Source organism: Cavia porcellus, unplaced genomic scaffold (assembly GCF_034190915.1).
Source record: "Cavia porcellus strain 051 isolate PalLab524CR breed Dunkin Hartley unplaced genomic scaffold, mCavPor4.1 scaffold_5, whole genome shotgun sequence".
Taxonomy (NCBI): Eukaryota; Metazoa; Chordata; class Mammalia; order Rodentia; family Caviidae; genus Cavia; species Cavia porcellus.
In genome coordinates, this window is record NW_026947488.1 from 61679135 (window position 1) to 61699686 (window position 20552).

The 20552-nt window shown below is 34.1% G+C and overlaps 1 protein-coding gene across 8 annotated transcripts in view; it reads right to left on the reverse strand.

The window, feature by feature from the left end:
* Positions 1–20552, reverse strand: part of Stag1 (STAG1 cohesin complex component) — a 426216-nt gene that overhangs the window by 149042 nt on the left and 256622 nt on the right. For all 8 annotated transcript variants that reach the window (XM_063249046.1, XM_063249048.1, XM_063249043.1 and 5 more), the window contains one exon: positions 19146–19219. In XM_063249046.1, the coding sequence (XP_063105116.1) occupies positions 19146–19219 (74 nt within the window). The remainder of the gene's footprint in view (positions 1–19145; positions 19220–20552) is intronic.

A 20552-nucleotide genomic window follows, 5' to 3' on the forward strand; every position in this document is an offset into this window, starting at 1 on the left:
AAATGAGAGTGAACTTGGTAAGCATAGTATAATGATTAAACTATAATGACCATTAAATATTATGACAGTACATTCTTCCATCACATTTAAGTTAATTTGTAAAATTATCAATGATACAGATTGTGGCTGGTTATTTTCACAGGCCAGAAAATACGAAGGCTTAGTGAAATCTTCTTAAAATAGCTTTTCACAGCTACCATTATGTCTACGTTTAATTAAGTGCCCACACTGGGGATTGAACCACTAGGGATTGAACCAAAGAACTATGAACTACAGTAAATTCCTACCCTTTAATGACATTTTTCTTTCAACTACTAGATTCCTAAACAGCTTATGTTCTTAGAGCAGTATTTCCCTATGTGCACTGGCCTATTCTGATAGAATATTTTTAGAATCTCAGTTCTAGTTGTTTCAGATGCCAGTTTGATCCTTTTAACTTTCAATTAAAAAATGACCTTTTCTAGATTAATCATTTTCTATATATGACCACATTAGCTAATCACACACTAAATAAAATTAAAATTTGAAAACTAAGGTGGCTTTAAAGTATGTCTACAAATTCTTCATTAATACTCCCTTTGGTAGAAACGATATTCCCTTTTCATTAGTGTATTTATAATTTTCTTTTGATGAATATAAAGTGGCCAAAATAATAAAATAACATTTTTCACACCAGCTCTTGGTAGATTTACTTCTGTACATTACTTTTTCTTTTATTACTGCTCATTAATTTTAAAAAATATTGAGCTTCAATGCATATATTTTAACCATATCCAACCCTCATTCAACTCTCCCTCTCATTCCCCTTTCTCTTATCTATTAATAGTCTCTCTTAATCTTCACATCATCTTTTTAGATTATATTTTTTCTGAGTCTGGCTTATTTTGCTCAACATGGGGATCTCTGATTCTAATAATGAGATGACTTGCAGTTAGGTCAGTAAAACTTTGTGCCTTCTGTTCTGTTATACTTTAGATGACTCTTTCTGGGAGAAAGTCATCTGCCATGTTTTGGGTGCCCTGGGGAAGCTCCAAGGTATTAGTAACTGTGGTCAGATTAGTAAGACATTGTGGCATCATATCCTTCAACCCGAGTTAACCCCTTAGGTGACTGTAGACTCAAGAGATATCTTGGTTGTGATCTACCTAAAAAATTAAATTTTTTAACTCATACACAAAATTGTAAATATTAATAGGGTAACAAAGACATCATACATGTATACATTGTATAATACTGAAATAAGATTAACTATATTTCTTCAAACATTTATATTTTTATGGTAAAAAAAAATCAGATCCTTTCTTATAACTTTCAAAATGCACAAAAAATTGTTGGTTTTAGTCACATTATGTATAATATTGATTGTAATGTCATAAGAGATCTAAGCCAGAACCACCTAGCTGGAAAACTCACAAATTCTTCACCAAAGACATGATATAATAAATATTTTATTCTTGTTTTACAAGTTTTCAGTGATTTGTTATATCATAAAAACAACTAATGCTTGTTATTAAGGGCCCTTTTCAATGTAATCACAGACACTTTGTATCTTGTCTGGTCCATGAATTAGTTCTCTTCCATTTCAAATAGCTCAAGCAAGTCAGAACTTATATGATTTTGGCAAACCTACATATCTATATACCAGCAATTTTATTTGCATTATCTATATTGACTATTTTTCAATTTCTAGTAACTTCTCAGCTCTTTCATGATTCTTGTTCTCTCTTTTTATGACAATTCATTGCCTTCTTGTTCTATAGGAAATAATGTTAAATAGAGAGGGTATGAAGAAAACTGTAATGTTTCTAAATATTCTCCACTTTAATCATGTGTTTTTCACAAACACAATAGTCCTTAAAACTCTTGGTTTTCATATTAAATTTATCTTTTAGTGCCTAAACTCTATATTCAAAGTGCCTGTCCCATTTAGAAAAATAATATCTACGTGAGATATCTGGTGTCTTTCAAAAGAAAGGTCAAAGCACAGGCAAAATTAGTAAGATGAGAAGAAAGGCAAAAAGATAATCATAAAATAGAGTAATCTTTAAATATTTTAGCACTGGGTTGTTGAGCAGCTAAATATAAAGGGACATACTTGGTAATTTAAGAAGAAAAACAATTAGAAAAAAATAATTCTAAAATAATTATATTTTCTTTATTAGAACAATGATCATAATAATTTCTGTGAAAAACTTATCTAATTTATTGTCAAAAATTTCAGGGGAGGAACATGACTCTTTAATATCTGGGCTGTGGATTTTTTAGGCAGATGGATATTTTCTGCTTACAACACAATGTATTTAACTCTGGTAAAAATTAAATGCTTCTTGTAATATCCCTATAGATGCTTTTTCAGTAAGAATATGATTAGATAAATACATTTGCAATACTAATTTCAGGAAAAATTACTGGCTAATATTCTCATTCACAATTACTGGTCCTGTACAAGGAATCGCAACAGAGCTTTAGAATGAGAACTAACAATAAAGGCTACTAAAGTTCAAGTTCTAAAATGCAGCATACAATGCATTGGCCTGTGTGAAAAATAATATACTTTAAAAAGACCAAATACAGAGAATTAAAACAAAAAAAACCCAAATAGTCTGGAGTTCTGGGAAAATCACAGTGGTGAGCAGCAGAGAAAGAACTTTTCTAAGTTTCGGTGTCCAGATGCTGGAATACAGCAATATGAGGCAGAAAAGGAGAGAGGTTGGTCCTATGGACACAGGAAGGATCTGAACTGAGACTTGAAATTCATGGAGACAGATAATTCAGAAATTCAGCAAAAGTAGGAAAACCAACATCTTACCAGACAGGGAGAAATAGCAAGGAAGCAGTGTAGACCTCAATCCCTGTGTGCCGGTGGAGACCATACTGGCCGCCAGGGACAGCAAAAAAGCAATGCAGCCTTTAACCCCTGTGAGCTGGCAGAGGCCCTACCAGCCAAGAAGAACAAAGGAAGACACTTCCCGCCACCTCCCGTCCCACACACCTGTAACGTGACATAGGCTGAGATGATAATAACTGAAGTATGGAAGTAACCTGACATTTATTGTTTGATTGGCTTTGCAGGCCTGGGGCTGACAGTCTGGTCAACTATTTGGAGGTTAACAATATGCATTATAGTAACAATTGTGGATTTTTTACTGTCCTATCTTTGTTTTGTTTTACTGTTCTGTTTCATTCTCTTAAAAAAAACAAAACAAAAAAAAAAAAAAAAAAAAAAAAACCAGCCTAAGAACAGCTGAATTATTGAAAAACCATACCATAATCCTCATTAGACTGTGAATAGAAACTTGAGACTAGAAAGTGACTTATAGCAAGATGACTGAAATCAATATTAATTTAAAAGTGTTCAATCTTACTAAAGGTTCAATCTTTAACTAAAATACATTACAGGGAACACAGAAGCATACAAAGTGACAAAGGATAGCAATAAAGGCTTCTGAGAGGTGCTAATTAGCAACGTGTTCACCAAAAAGCTGAAAACTATTGTTTGCTAATTAAATCCAAACTCATTCTTATTTTAGGGTAATGAGAGATTTTAAAAATTGTATTAAAACTGTATTAGAATTAGGATGGTGATGTAGCTCAGTGGTGAAGTGCTTGCCTAGGATGTACAAAATGCTGGGTTTGATCCTAAACACTGCAAACAATGACAAAAAAACAAAAACACAAAATGAGTTTATAAAATTGAAACTTTTGGATCTCATTTTTTTTTGTGTCACTAATTAGTAAAATAAGGGACAAGAAGAAAAAATACTACATTGCTGAGTCTCATATAAAAAATGATGTAGCCATCTGATAATACGTATTACTCTATAATATTTGACTATTAAGGTAGGACAGTGATGCAGGCCTATAATCCGAGCACTCAAGAGGCTGAGGCAGAAGGGCTGCTAAACATTTGAGGCCAATCTAGGGCTATATGGTGAGTTCAAGGATAACCTTATCAACATAGTGAGAACCTGTCTCAAAAACAAAAATTTTATTATCAACAACATTTTTGGCAGAGGACTAAACATAAAATGCCTAAGCTATATTAAGTCTGGGAGGCTGAGGTAGGATGATCATAGGTTTGAGCCCAGTCTGGGCAATAAGCAAGACTTTGAAAAAGGTCTGTGACATAGTATAGTGTGAAGGCCTGGGGTTCAATCTCTCATATCCACCTCCACCTAACCCCACAAGATACATTAACTGTAAAAGATAGGTATCCTTTAATTTTCCTTTGAATTCTTTTTCCAGCCTAATTGCTCCTGCTAATATTTCAAGTACTGTGTTGAACATGAGTTATAATATTGGACATCCTTACAATGTTCTTCATTTTAGAGGAAAGGTTTTCAGTTTTCCCCATTTAGTTTAATGTGTGTACTAAGCTTGTCATAAATGGCTTCTATCAAATTGAAATAAGGTCCTTTTAAGCCTATTTTCTTCAGTGGTTTTATCATAAGCAGATATTGGATTTTGTTAAAGGTTTTTTCTATATCTATGATCATGTGAGTTTTTTTCTTGCTTCTCTTTATGTGATGTGTTACATTCAATGATATGCATATATTGAACTATCCTTGCAGGGAATATAGGCAGAGCCAAGATATAGCCCATGATTCCAAAGGAGGAGCTGGAACTTTAAAAATGCCAAGATGATTATAAAGCATACAAGGCACAATATTAAATGGAAAGGCTGCACTGAAAGAGTGAGCTCTGGAGATTCACACAAGAACTCTATTGAATTTTTAGCCAAACGCTAAACAGTATGCATATGTGAAGAAATCAACTTATGACAGAGAAAGAATGGACGAACCAGAGAAAATAATGTCTAGAGCAAACATAGAGCTAGATATAGCTTGCTTTCCAATGAAGAAAACTGGAAATACTTTATAAAACAAAAGGTTTTGAGTGGAACACAAATAATATTTTCTGAGTGTTGGAAGAGAATTGATCTTAAATGCTGTTCTGGTCCACTATACAAATCTTTGAAACAAGTCTTGAAAAGATTAAACATAAATGCATCCCAGAAAACAGAAAAGTAGATACTTATAAGATCTAACATCAATAAAAAACTAACATGCATGAAGAACAGACAAATGACCTATAAAGAGGAGAAAAATCAATTCACATAGAGGGGAAAATTATACAGATAGTAAAACTAATAAAACAGAACACAAAAAAATAACTGTTATGACAAAAGTACTTATGTTCAAGAATCTACAGGGAAGAGCAGCATGCTAAGAGATAGAGAAGAAATTTAAAAAATGAAGAAAATGATGAACATCATAATAGAACTGCTTTAAACTGGTAAAGAGAGAAACCTAAATGGTAGATAAATTAATTATAAAGGATACAAGAAAAGAATGACAGCAGACTTCTTTTCAGGTAGCAATGAGAGAAATCAGACAGTGGATTAATTTCATTAAAGATCAAAATCAAGAACAAAAATAAAAATACCCAAAACATTAACATGTTTCCATAAGAGGCAAATTCTTTCAAATAATAAGGAAACAGTAGACAAAAGTCTACTGTTTGAAATTTCTGTCCCATCATTTCAGGGGATGAGGAACTTTAAAAAAAAAAAAAAAAAGAAACCCAGGTTATAGTGTAGCTTGGTGATAGCTATACTTATCGGGCATGTGTGAGGTCCTGGGTTCAATTCCCAGCATTGCAAAACAAAAACAAAAGTTTTAGTTTTCTGGAAATAAATTTTAAAAGTTACCTATGGTTCTTTTTGTTTTATTTTATACTATTAGGGACTGAATCCAGAGCCCTGTATATACTAGGCAAGTACTGTAGAACTACGCTATACCTGTGCAGCACTATTAAAGAAAAAGTAAGTCTACTAAACAGAATCAAAGAATTAAAGGACTATGAAGACTTAAGTGAGAACATGATAAAAATAACTTACCTAACAATATCCACTTTTTTTTTGTTGAGGGTGAGGGTGGGTTTCTGAGCATTGAATTGTGACTTAACATATACAAGTGGCTTACAATAGTTAACACATGCCCAGGCCTATCTTACATTATTGTAATTTTTATTTTGAGACAGGGTCCAAGTTGTACAGGCTAAGCTAGATCTTCCTGAGTACTCAGGATTAAAGGGATAACCAGCTATGCCTGGTTATTTTCATTTTTGTATGTGTGTGCCTGCGTGCGTGCGTTTGTGTGTGTGTGTGTTTGGGATGTTGAACCCTGCCTGGGGTCATCACACTGAACTACATCTTTAGCTCTTTATTAAATATAGTTCAAGATAAGGTCTCAAGTTATCAAGATTCATCTCAGAGTAGTGATCCTCCTGCCCCAACATCCCAGAACTGGGTTATATGTGTGGATCACCATCGGTAGTTACTGTCAATATTTTTATTCAACATAGTACACAAGTACAATCCTAGCCTGGAAAACTAAGCAAGAGAAAGAAATACCAAGCATCCAAATTAGAAAGAAAAAGTTTAGTTATTAACATTATTTGAAGATGACATAATCGCATTGAGAGAAAAAGCTAAGATTCTGCCAGCAAACAATTACAATTAATAAAGTTTAGTATAAAAAGTGAATACATAGCTAGGTGTGGGGTGCATGCCTGTAATTCTAGCACTTGGAATGCTGAAGTAGGAGGATCTCACAGGTTGGAGGAGATCTAGGGCTAAATGAGTTCAAAGCTAGCCTAAATAGTGAGACTTTGTCTCAAAAAAACTTAAAAATATAAAAGGCAACTCTCCTACCCAAAAAATTCAATACATGAATATCTATAATACTGCTATATGCCAAGAGCATATTTTACGAAATGAAAAAAAAAAATCCTGCAATTCCAGTTATAATAGCTATAAAGGACATAATACCTAGGAAAAGATTTAATTGAAAAGGTGATTATTTGTAATAAAAAGTATAAAATACTGAAAAAGAAATTGAAGACACAAACAAATAAGACAGGCTGTGTTCATGGATTGCAAGAATCAATATTAGTGAACTGTCAGTAAATATCCACATGGCTAGGGGCTGGGGATTTAGCTCAGCGGCATAAGTGCCTGCCTTGCAAGCAGGCAGTCGTGAGTTCGATCCCTGGTACCAGTAAAAACGAAAAAGAAAAAAAAAAAAACAAAAAAAAATATCCACATGGCCAAAGCAATCTATACATTCAGTCTATCAAATTCCATCCCTATCAATCGCTATCAAAATATCAACCAATCTTAAAATACCTTAAACATCCAAAGCCATCCTGGGCAAAAAACAACAGGTTTCATTCTATTACATGACAAAAAAAATATTATAAAGGTGTAGTAATCAACGCAGCACAGAGTTAGCATAAAAAAAGACCACAAGATCAATGGTACAGAAAAGAGCTTAGATACAAACACGTGCATCTATAGCTAAAAGGTTTTTCACTAAAGGAAAAGCACTGGAGAAAAGACAGTCTTTCTAATAATAATATTCAGGAAAACTGAATATCCACCTGCAGGAAAATGAAAGAAGACCCTCATTGCTCCCTGTTATAAAAATAACACTAAATTAAACATAAGCAAAAATATACAAATGGGATTACATCAGACTAAAAAGTTTCTGCACAGAAAAAGAACATGCAACAGAATGAAGAGAGGACATACAAAATGGAAGGAAATATCTCCAAGCTATTCATCAGTCAAGGAGGTTAATGTCCTAAACACATATGGAACTATTAAAAACTCAACATCAAAAAATTTCAACACAGGGCCAGGGATTTAGCTCAGTAGCATAAGTGGCTGCCTAGCAAGTGTGAGGTGGTGAATTTGATCCCCAGTACCAAAAAACAGAACAAAACAAACAAAAACAACCCCCTCCCACAATTAAAATAGGCAAATCACTAAAATGTTTCTCAAGACAATGAAGTGACCAATGATATATGAAAAAAAAAGACCAACATTAATCATCACTGAAATATAAAGCAAAACCACAAGGTATTGCTTCATCTGAATAAGAAAGATTACCATAAATAAAAGTTAAAGTCCTGGCAATGATATATAGAAGAGAACTCTTGCACACTGTTAATGGGAATGTAAACTAGTATAGCTATCATGGAAAACACTACAGAGGTTACTAAAAAAGTTAAAAATGGAGTTATTTATGATTCAGGACCCCTACTATTTGGTATAAATTCAAAAGAAATAAATTGATACAAAGTATACCAGTACAAATATAAATAATATCCAAACAAAGATGAGCTAAAAATGAGAAAAAAATTGAAAAGTAAGGCCTATAACTTCTGACATTTGGTGAAAAACAATCTACAAGAAACTTAACAAAACCTTAGTTGGATATACGCATTGAAACATAATAGACAAACTGTTGAACTCAATGTAACCTGAAAACTGCAAAAGCTGTAAAGTAATATACTTCACACAACAAAAGAATGATTAATAATTAAATTTTTAGTCTGAAATGAAGTCCAGTAGCTAGCATAACACTGAAAGAATTGTAAGGGAAAATAAAACTAAGAATTCTATGTGGAGCAAAAATATCTTTCAAAAATGCACACAGCTGAAATTGTTTTCCAGATTAAGAATGACAAGCTGGGTAATGTGTCACATACCTATAATCCCAGCACTCAGCAGGCTGAACAGGACAGGAACTACTACTCCTGCATGCCCAATTTATTGAGGTTAGATGTGACTGGCATATGCTTGTAATTCTAGCACTTTGGGAAGCTAAAGTAGGAGCACCATAAATTCAAGCCTAGTCTGGGCATCTCAGGAACCTAGCAAGACCTTGGCTCCAAGTGAAAACTTTTTAAAAGGACTGTGAATAAAGCTCACTGTGAAGGCCCTGGGTTCAATTCACAGTTATTGTGTTTCCCTCCCTCAAAGCAAAAAATAAAGAAATAAATAAAATGAAGTGCTGAGAATGTACTTCAGTGGATGAGTACCCAGGGATTTCATTCTTAATCCTGTCGCCAAAATTAAAAAAAAAATAATTTGGTGTCATCAATATATCTCCCAAACTGAAAAAAGCAAAAACAAAACCAATACCACCAAACAACAAAGTACCAGAAATGTTAATAAAAGGGTAAATGTAAAGGATGGCATATATATTTTTCTGCTCTTAACTATGTTTAAAGAAGTAAGACTGCATATACTGATAATGGTAAGACTGTACTACTGGATAAGGAATAAACATTGATAAAATATATATAATAATAGCTAAATGGAAGAACAAAACAAAAGCTATGTGGGAAAAATTATATACTTTTGGAACTATGTCATGTTTATGGACTATAGTTTCTGGTAACTTATGATTCATATTGTAATCCCAAACACAATCATAAAGAATGTATTTTTAGACAGGATGAAAACATCCAAATATATGTTATTTAAGAGATATACTTCATATTCAAACAAATTAAAAATGAAAATACCATAGAAGAGCAATCATAACACCATGTATATGATCATCTGCTAAACATTCTTTATCAGACAAAAAATATCAGACAAAAAGCATTTTGGGAGGTATAATCCATGATAAATGAATTACTAAATCAAGAAGACAGACTAGCAAAATATATTTTTATATGTATTTCAATAATCTACATGGTGGACAAAATATCACATTATTGTTAAAGGACTGAATCTCTCAAACAAAGTTTATTAACAACAGAATCAAAGTAAAAATTAATGTTAGAAATTCAGAAAACTTCCAAATGTTTGGAAATTAAATGACTTCATTCAAAGAATGTTACTAAAGCAGTGTTTGGAAAAAAACTTACAGCTTAAAATGGGAGGTAAGAAAAGAACGAAGATGTATTATCAGTACTTTTTACTTGTACATTAAGAAACTACTAAAAACCACAACAAGAAGACAGGAGGAAAGCAGAAACTAATGAAATAAAAAACAGAAAAAAGTTAATAAAACCAAAAGTCTATTTGTTTAAATGTTGAGAAAAATCTAACTAGACTAAAACACAGAATCAATTTTTCTTTTTACTTTTTGAATTTTTGAAACAGGGTCTTGCTAGCCTGGAGCTCACTGTATAACCCAGGTTGACCTCAAACTTGCAGCAATCCTTTTGCTTCAACCCCCATTGACCTGGGACTACAGGCATGTGCCACCACGCCTGGCACAGTTACCATTTTCATGATACTGACACACTAAGTAAGAAACATGAATTGTCAATGCTGATTAAACAAACACTAAGTCAAGATAGATCTAAGATAATTATTAACTACAACTCATTACACAAACAAAAGCCTGGGATCAAAGGTCTTGCCTAGTAAATTTTACAAGTAATAATATGAATAACATAATTCCATTCAGAAATCAGATCAGCAGGGAAAATATTTCACTATATTCCAAGAGTCTCATATTCCAAATAATAACTGCTACAGTTTGATTCTGCAATATCCTAAAAGGTCTATTTGTTAAAGGATTGGACTCTAGCTTGGGTCTATTAGAAGAAGCCAAAAACCAAGTATAGATGGTGCCTAGTGGGGTGGTTTAGGTCACTGGTGGCTTGTCTTCAAAGGGGGCTTTGGGGAAAGGAAGGGACTATCTAAAGAATGATGATGTGTTAAGTATATATAGACTAACTCCTCATGAAGAGAGTAATCATTATGTACTGTAAACTGTACTGATAAAAATAAAACTTTAAAAAAAAACTAGTAAACCTTCTTTTCTTTCCTTTTGGTATTAGGAAAGAGGGTCTTACTTTGTAGTCCAGGTAGACATTGAACTCACCAAGATCCAGGCCAGCCGCGAACAGTTTTCCTGTTTAGTTTCCTGAGATTATAGGCGTGTACCATCACTCCCAGAGCCTTAGGGTTAGGGTACCCAGTAATCAGTATTTCTTTACCCTGGCCTCCCTCTTACTCTACCAGTTTATAGTAGTAACCAGAACTCTCCACTTTTGTAAGGCACCTATGGGACAATCAGACTGCCCTTTCAATCCTTATAAAACCAGAAGTTGTCAGGTAACCCATTCTCAGAAATACAGTCCACTGATGACTACAGAAGCGGCCAGGCAGCCTACCCATCCTACACACAGCCCTGGGAAGCAGGGACACAACCCTTCTTATGCAGACTAGGCCAAGGAGTACCCATGAAGTCACCAGTATAATGCTCAGATATTGATGGGGATTCTGTATGGTATGGCCCAATCTACTGCACCACCTGGGAGCACTAGTGCAAATCCAACCTAATGAGTTCCTCAGAAAGTGTCAGATACACATCTGTGCTGTCTAATCATATATCACCTCCATTGGCCTATAATAGCCATCCCATGCCATGGGACCTGGGGACACTGACAGGCACTCTAACACTGAGACAGAGTGCACTGTGTACATAGTTGCCAGCAAACTCAAACTGCCCACATTCAAACTGCCTGAGAGATCTGCACTCCAGGTAGCTGTGTAATCTCACAATTCCTGTGGCTTAAGCCACTGAAACACCTATAGGTACAGATGTTGTTGGTTATAGCTTAAGAAGTTACATAGCTACTATGTAAAAGCACCTACCTGGAATGAAAATCAACTTGCATACCCTAAATACAACTTTGGACACACACCACCAAAAGAAACTTTTTATGATTAAACTCAGCATATCTTTTTGTAGAGGTAACTGACTGATCAAATACACAGATGTCAACACAGGGATGTAAGAACAGTGAAAAACCCAAAGTACGATGATATCCTTAAAACAACAAAATCATTCTATTAACTGCCCCAGTGAAAATGAAATTGATAGATTGCCTGAAAAACTACTCCAAATAATGATTTTAGGGAAGTTAAAGTGAGTTATTAGATAAAATACAAAGCACTTAAGACAATTCTCATGAGAACTTCAGAAAACATACAGAAATCATTAAAAAGAACCATGCAGACAACACTGTGAAGCTAGCTGGATGACATAAATAAAATTTTCAAAAAACCCAGCAGACAGCTTTAGCACTAGACTAAATGAGGAAACAATTCATGAGTTTGAAATGAACCAGTTAGAAGATGGGAGGGGAAGAAGGGAAGGAGAAGACATGGAGATAAAGAACTCTTATACACCGTTGTTGGGAATATTAATTAGTACAGCCATTCTGGAGACTAGTAAGGTAGTTCTTCTTAAAACTAGGTCTGCCACGTGATCCATTATCCCACTTTTGAGTATATATTCAAAGAAAATGAAATCAGCAAAGCAACAAGATATCTGCATATATGTATATGAGGTATGACCAATACATACACTGAATGTTTAAATTTTACAAATTACTACAGTGAAAGACACACCACAATTTTGTCCCACAACTCTTCACTTCAAACACATATCACATCTTGCCATTTTCTAAAGGAGTTGTGAAAATTCTCTTTACTGTGTGCCTCTATGAGGTGTGATAAAAAACTTAAGATTTTTTTGCATTATGTACTCCCCAAAATGACTGTAAACTTCATGTACTATAAACATACTAATAAAAAAAGTGAAATCCAAATATACTGAGTACAACTGAGTAATGTTGGTAACAAGTGCCATCTAATTTAAAGCCAGGCTCATAAAAACATGACAGTGGATCCCCTTACCCATGGGTTCTGTCATCAGGGAACTTCTGGCTTGACCTAAGATAAAATGACCACAAAGGATAAATGTCCTAAACTGGTCCAGGGCACGGAGGCAGCCATGACACAGTACAACTAAAGACAGTCATGAAGAAGGACTTCCAGAGCTGCTTTCGAAAGTTGAGAGAGCAATGGGAAGTGTTTGAAGTAAGGAGTATTTTGATGAGGCTTAACATGTTCACAGTGGGTCTATAATTTATGTCTATCTGGTGGCTTGAACCACCACTGTTACAAGCCTGACTATCCCCATGCATGACTATAAATTCGTCTTGTACCAATGGTGTGGTACAAGTTCCCCAATGGGACACACAGGGATGCATCACCAGAGGTAAAAATTGCCTGATGGGACAGTGGTTCAAGCTATTTTTGATAGGACCATATTAATGGCAATATGCCTTTAATGTAATAACTTAGAAAATAATTCATCATATTTTTCATTGACACCTCATATTGTGGTTCTAACCCAAGAGCTAAGATATGGAATCATTTTAGATTCTCACTAAAGATGAATGGTTGTGGAGGACTGCCACAGTATGACTGTGCTTACTTTAGAGCAAAGCAGGCTATATAAAGGTGACTTCCCTAAATTGGCTTTCAGTTTAATTAGTGAGTCTGGCCAAAAGCAGATGGCTGATGATAGACTAGCATTGTTTGTTATCAGTGGCCTTGGTTGAGTTCAGATAGATGATCTGCAACACCATAAATCAGGCTAGAATACGAGATAACATCTCTGCTAAGGCCTGCATGACTCCAGAGAAAAATTCCTTTTCAGAATTGGCTACAAAGCAGGTTACTCCTTCACCATGATCTAAATCTGGCCATTTCTGTCCCTTCTGCAAGCATGGTTCTGTCTGTTACAAGCCTTGCCAGCCTCACAATCCGTTCACCTCAATGAATAAATACTGAGGTTCTAAGCTGCCTCATAGCCTTTTGACCCTGAAAACAACTGATCAGCCCAGATCCATGCTATCTCCTATTTTTCCCCTTACTCTTTCTTCCTGCTGTGCACCATAACTCTGCACAGAAGATTGGAGTCCACTGCAGGGATCTCCAATAAACAGATTTAAAAAAAAAAAAGAATTGAGAATCAAGAAGCCAAGAAAGCCAAGCTGTGCCCATCTGTGCACCAGTGGCAGATGCAAGGCCATATAGGAACCAAGAAACCAAGCTGCAAACTCCCACATGCCAGCAGGTGCATTGGCTAGGAGAGAAGAGCCAGACTCCCCAATCCCCAAGCAACTGGCTGATTGGGGAGAACACAGGGTGAGATGATAGCAACTGAAGTAAAGACACAATTTAATGTTTGTATGGTTTGGTTGACTCTGCAGGCTAAAGTCAGTAGTCTGAGCATTGATTTAGGCAATAACAACAAGCAATACAGTAACTACTGGGGATTTCCTACTGTCTTGCTTTTAAAATCCAATATTGTGCTTACTGTTTTGTTCCATTTTATTGTTCTGTTTTAATCTCTTTAAAATACATAAAAAGAAACAAAAGAACATAGCTACTATCATGGAAATAGGCAAAGTACAAAACTCAAATTAGCAAAGAAACAACGCAAACCAAGAGAAAGATGGACAAGAACAAAATCAAAGAAATGGAAAAAGTATATAAAGCTACCAGATATAAATCAATACAGTAATAGGATATGAGAATGCCTTTATTTGTCAATAATAACACTAGAAGTAGATTCCATGGTTTAAAACAAAGCCTGGCAGAGTGGATACAAAGACATTGACAGTACCAACAAATATAAGAATAGATCAAGTATATTCTGACAAAAAAATTCACTTCACCAGTAGAGACACACGTAGCTGGATATAATGGCACCTGCCTGAAACCTCAGCACTCTGGATGGTAGCATGACGCAGCCTAGTCAACTCACTGACTTAGGAAAACTGTAGCTCATGTTAAGGCCTTGGAACCAATCGCCAGTATTACAAAACACATAAAATAAAATAAAATAAAATACCCACACAGAATCAAAATGAAGTGGTAGGAAAAATATACCATGTAAAAGAAAAACAAAAGTGATCAAGGGGCCAGGGATATAGCTCAATGGCATAGCACCTAGGTGGCAAGTACGAGACTGTTTGATCCCTGTATCAAGTAAAAATAAAAGTGACTAAAAGCACCCATACATAGACAAAACAGAGCGTCAAGCCAAAAGAAACAAAGATGTGCAGTACATAATAATAAAGCGATCCATTCAACAAGAGTAAATGACAATTGTGTGTTTGTGTGTACATATCTCCACCTAATCTTGGAGCACTCAAAGCAAACAAACATTGCTTCAACAAGAGAGAGAAATAGACCACAAGAGAGTAACACTTTCAGCAATGCACAAACCATTCAGACAAACAAACACTAACAAAGTAACATTGGTGTTGAAGTAATGTACAATAAATGCAAAAGGACCCAATACACATTTTCAAAAATTTTTATCCAACAATTGTACATGCTATTCTTGTTATAAGCACATGAAGTGTTTTTCAGGAAAGTTCATATGTTAGACCACAAAACAAGTCTCAAGAATTTCAAAAGCAGTAAAATCATAATATGTATCATCTGATTAAACTTTAGAAACTGTACTTGGCTACTAAAGTTCTCTTAAACAACCAATGAATCAGTAAGAGTGAAAAAAGTAAGCTTAAAAATATCTTGAAACAAACGGTACATATTAAATGGTACATACTAAAGCCTATGGTAATACAGCAAAAAGCAGAGAAATAGACAATATAGATGAGAGAAAAGAATTAACTAAATAAAACCAGAAGTAAAAGACACAACTGAGATTAAAGCAACTTTAAAGATAATTAAGGGTTACAATCAACAAGTGGAAAAACCTACAAGGGTAAACTGCTACAACGGTAAACCTCTTGAAATTTAAACATGAGCATAAAGAAAATGTAAACAGACCAAAAACAAGAAATAGATTGAATCAGGAATAAAAACTACTGAAAAAGCCCAGGGCCAGATGGCTTCATACATGTATTCTAGGCAACATTTCAGGAAGAAATAATGTCAATTCCCCTCAAACTGAAGAGCTGAAAAAAACCCTTCTAAATTCACTCTGTTATCAAATGCAATTTACTGATTTAATGAGACCCTGCCTAAAAGTTTGGGGTGAAATCCCAGTATATATGAATGAATGAATGAGTGAGTGAGTGAATGAATGAATGAATGAATGAATGAATGAATGAATGAAACCTCATTAAGAAAATAAAAAGAATCACACACTGGAAACAAGATTTGCATATCATGTATCTGAATATGACTCTGAACCAAAAATACAAAAGTACTTCAATAAAACCTATCTTAATAACTGTTGTAATAAATGAATGAAAACTCGGTAGTGGCTGAAAAGAATTACGGAACACTACCAAGCAATTTTACCAACTGACATAGAACAACTAGCAAGTTGAAAGTAGAATACACATTGTCTTTCAGAGCAAACAGAATATTCTTCAAGACAAGGTATTATGGTCCATAAAGCTAATCTACGGCAATTTAAAAGCAAGGTAATCACAATAGTGTACACTTGTAATCTTTGCAGTCTGATGCAAGAGGATAGCAAATTCAAGTCCAGCCTGGATTTACTAAGACCCTATGTTTAAATAAAAAATAAAAAGATGAGGCTGGGGAAGCTCAGTGACAAGGTTCTGAATTCACTCCCAGTACCATATACATGTATACAAATAAACAGCATTCAAAACACACAAAGTATATTTACAATTTTTATAAATTAGCAATCAGTATCAAGAATGCACAACTAGAATTGCCTCAATTATCTGTAAACTGAATATTACTTGAAAACATTCAAAGAAAATAGTCAAAAGGTATACTGGAATGAAAATGAAGACACAATACACCCAAATTTAGGGGTCATAGCTTAAAAAAAAAAAAGACTTCAAGTCAATGACCTTAGTACCTCTTTTTCTATGTTGAGAAACTAGAGGAAATAAAAGAAAAAAAAAAGGGAGAAAAAAAGAGCAGAAACCAATGAATTAGAAAAATAATAAAAAAACTCAGCATAAGCAAAATGTCATTCCTTGTTATGGCTTGTGTCTAGATGCCCACTCTAAAGCAATCACAGGGCTTTTTCAGAAGTGGCTGAATCTACAAGGTGTGGTGCTCAGATTGAGGGCATGTGATTAGTGAATCAGTTTGGTTTGGGTAGGGTGAAGGGGTGAGTGCTGCACCCAACCTAGGACAGGTAGCCTGCATAAAATACAAGGGAAAGAAAGAGTGTTTCTTTCTCTCTCTTGTTGCTTTTGGTGTCTTCTGCCACCATGAACTGTTGCCACTTTGCCATGAGCCACCCTGCCTTGGAGCTAGAAGATTATGGACTGAAACCTCCACAAACTGTGAGCTAAAGAAAGGTTTCCACCTTTTACTTCGGGTGTTGGGTATTTTGTCTCATCAATGAGAGAAAAGTGAGTAAGACATTCCTTAAGGAAAAGAAAAACAATCAAATTTGTTAGGTCCAGACAGAGACAAGGAGGGAAAAGAGAAAAAAGAGTGGAAGGAAAAGTTGGGAAGGCAAGGGAGAGGACAAGCAAGAGGTTGCAGAGAACCAATATTATGAAAGACTATATGCTGACAGTTGTCTATAATTCAGTAAGTTTCATGACTATACTATTTTTTTCTAAAACCCAACTATCAAAGATTATTTAAGAAAAAAATAAGAACAGCCCTAAACCTTTAATTTGCAGTTACAAAATATTCCGAGAAAGAAAATGTTAAGCTCCAATGACAGAATTTACATCTGAAGAAACAACAGCACATTCACATTGAAATGTTCCAGAAAATTAGAGATAATATACTGCAGCTAAAGATACAAGGCCACGATCATACAACTATCTAAGCAATCACAGATTCATAGCCATAAAGTTAAGAGATAGTCATCTGTCTTGAAGATAATGGAAGAATTGAGATGCAAATTTAGCGAATCATATCCAAAAGTATATATTTTAAAATATATTATGATCATATATGGTTTGACATGTGAATTCAAATTAACACTTGAAAAATCAACCAACTTATTTCATCACATTTACAGTGTTAGAAAATTACAAAGGGAAACCAGGTGTAGTGACACATGCCTATAATCCCAGCACGGGAGGCTGAGGCAAGAGGATCACTGGCAAGTTTGAGATCAGCCTTGGCTACAAAGCAAGTTCAAGGCCACGCCCCCCCCACGCAAAAGAAAAGAAAATTACAATTGAATCAACAGATGCAGAAAAGTTATGTACAAAAGTCCAACATACATTTCAAATATAAATGCTTAAAAAATAGAAAGTAATTCAAAGAAATGGAACATATGAAAAAGCTTAAAACCAACCACATACTTAAAAAGTGAAAGACATCAACTTTGGTTAACAAAAGTAGCCAGACCAAAACAAACACAAAATGGGAGTAGACACTGTATAACTGTATTTTTGTTAACACAAAATATACACAAACCATATAGTTGGTCAATGACTGAGAGTGTTTGGACAGGAAAGTGACAGGAAAAGAAGTAGGAAGTAATTACAGAGTGCTATGGAAAACCTTTTAAGGAGGATAGATATATTCATTCTCTATCTTGTGTTTTTACAATAGATTTTTCAAACTCATCAATTTATGTACTTAAATATGTAGTTTCTTTTATATCACATGTTCACAAAGTTGTTCAAAAGAAAAAAAGACTATTTGCAAAGTATATGTAAGTTCTTTCCTATTTTCATGTAAATACATGAAAATGGATTATATGTGTAGTTGATACAAAGAGGTATAAGTACAATCACACAATCCATAATTAGAGTAATAGGCTTGGCTATATTTCAAAAGATTTTTATGAGTTAGTATTTTTAAGTTTGCTAAATATCAATGTTTTATACATATACACACAAATGATTTGCCTGTTTAAACTTTAATATTAACTTGCCAACTACACTAATAAGAGTGAGTGAAGACAGTGTATCTACTATGTAAGCATACCTACTTATATGTATATTACATCTAATTAACAGAAGTATATGTTTATAATTACTTTGTGAAATATGCTTTTAAAATTACTAGTTTAAAAGTCTTCAGATTCCACAGAAAGAAAACCAAACTCATTTGCTTCATAATATCACACCTACAGAAAACTGCTAACAGCCTCTGTTTGTTAAAATGTATAACTGAATGTTTGGGTAGATTTCCTTTCATTCTTTGCAGGAATGCTCTTTTTTTTGCCCTTTTTAAATCTATTTTTAAGAAGACAGTATCAGAGGTAAAGGGGTGTTTAATTTTTTCAAATGTGAAAATCAGCAATATCTATTAATGCCACATTAATTTAAAGATCACATGAATATTTTAGTACACAGGTTGCCTGCAACGTGTAGTTCAGAATTTGGAAGAGTATAGCAGCGGTACTGGCTGCAAAATTGACTCCATATAGCATTTACATAGCATTATAGCAAAAGTTGTTTTCCAGAAAACTGAACAAAGTAAAAATAATAATTAGTAGAGATTTATAGTTTTATAATTAGCCTGAGGTACAAACAAAGAACACTTATTTAAGATTTATAAAACTTCTAAATTGTTTTTTAAAAAAATCACTTACCGGTATCTATGAACAAATATACCCTTAAAAATAGAGTTCATCATATTTTCAATTTCATCTTGATTTTCTTGTAGCTGAAATGAAAACACAATTAAAATGCAGACTGAAATACTATTTATGTTTTTAGCTCCTAGTTATCGTCATTTCAGGTCTTTGTCTATCCTTTTCACTTTGCAAAGATGTTTGAAACTGTCAGACTACCTCCATTATTTCTTCACTTCTAACCCATTGGTTTTAGAGTATTTCACTGTGTCTTTCTAGGTACATACTCTACAATGACTGACAAAGCAGAGCTACATGAAGTGGCAATGAGTCCGTTCACCAAAGTTTTCTTTTGGGAAAAGAAGGACTTTTATCGCTGCATATATCTTTATAGAGGAAAAGTAAGTGTGTCAGTGTATATTATTGCAGAAAATTACATGACAAACTCGAACAATTACCACATTGAGTATCATGTTGTACCAGTGCTTTTATTGTTTTGAGTAGTAAACAAACTCAAACTTTTAACTCTGATCAGTAAAATTGCCTAAAATTTACATATTTGCTGAAATATTTTATTTTCTTCCTGCATTCCATCATTTAGGGGTTTGAATCCTTTTGTTAGGTCTTCTGATTTTGAGAATCTGGCCTACTTCCTCAGAGGTTACTGGAATTCAGAACAATATTTGGATATTATAGATGGAACAGGAAATTTCTGATACAACATATGTCAATCAGGAATGATATTTCAACCATAAAAGACAAAACCAACCTGTTTGGAACCTGTTTTGGAGAGAAGTGGTTTAGAAAATTCCTACAGACATTCTTTTACAGTGTCTTATTTTAGGATTCACTGAACTTTGAGAATAGGGATGTTCATCACTTATGATGGACTGTATTCTGATAAAACCATTGTAAGTTGAAAATATCGTGACTCAAAAGTGCATTTAGTATATACCACACCTACTGAACATCATCTGTTAGCCTATCCTACCTTAAATTATACTTGACACATATACGCTTAACATAACACAAAGCCTAACGGAGAGCTGAATTTCTTATGAAAGAGATGTGCTTTTACAGACATGATGTGATGTAAAACAGAAAAAAAAATGGAGAAAATGATGGCAAAATTGTATGTTATAAACAGTATGATTATGTGGCTCACTGTAAACTATTGCTTCCCACAATTAAGTATCAAGTGTGTGAGTATGGTACCGTAAATTCACTAGCCTGGGAAAAGATCAAAATTTAACTTTCAAAGTACTATTTGCACTGAATGTGTAATATTTTTGGGACCATTGCATATTTTAAAAAATTTAAATCAAATCATCATCTCAGGGAGCATATGTACTTTTATAGTAACTCATTCAAAATGCTATAACTTGAAGTTTCAAAAATTACTTTTGTGCATTATCATTTAAAATC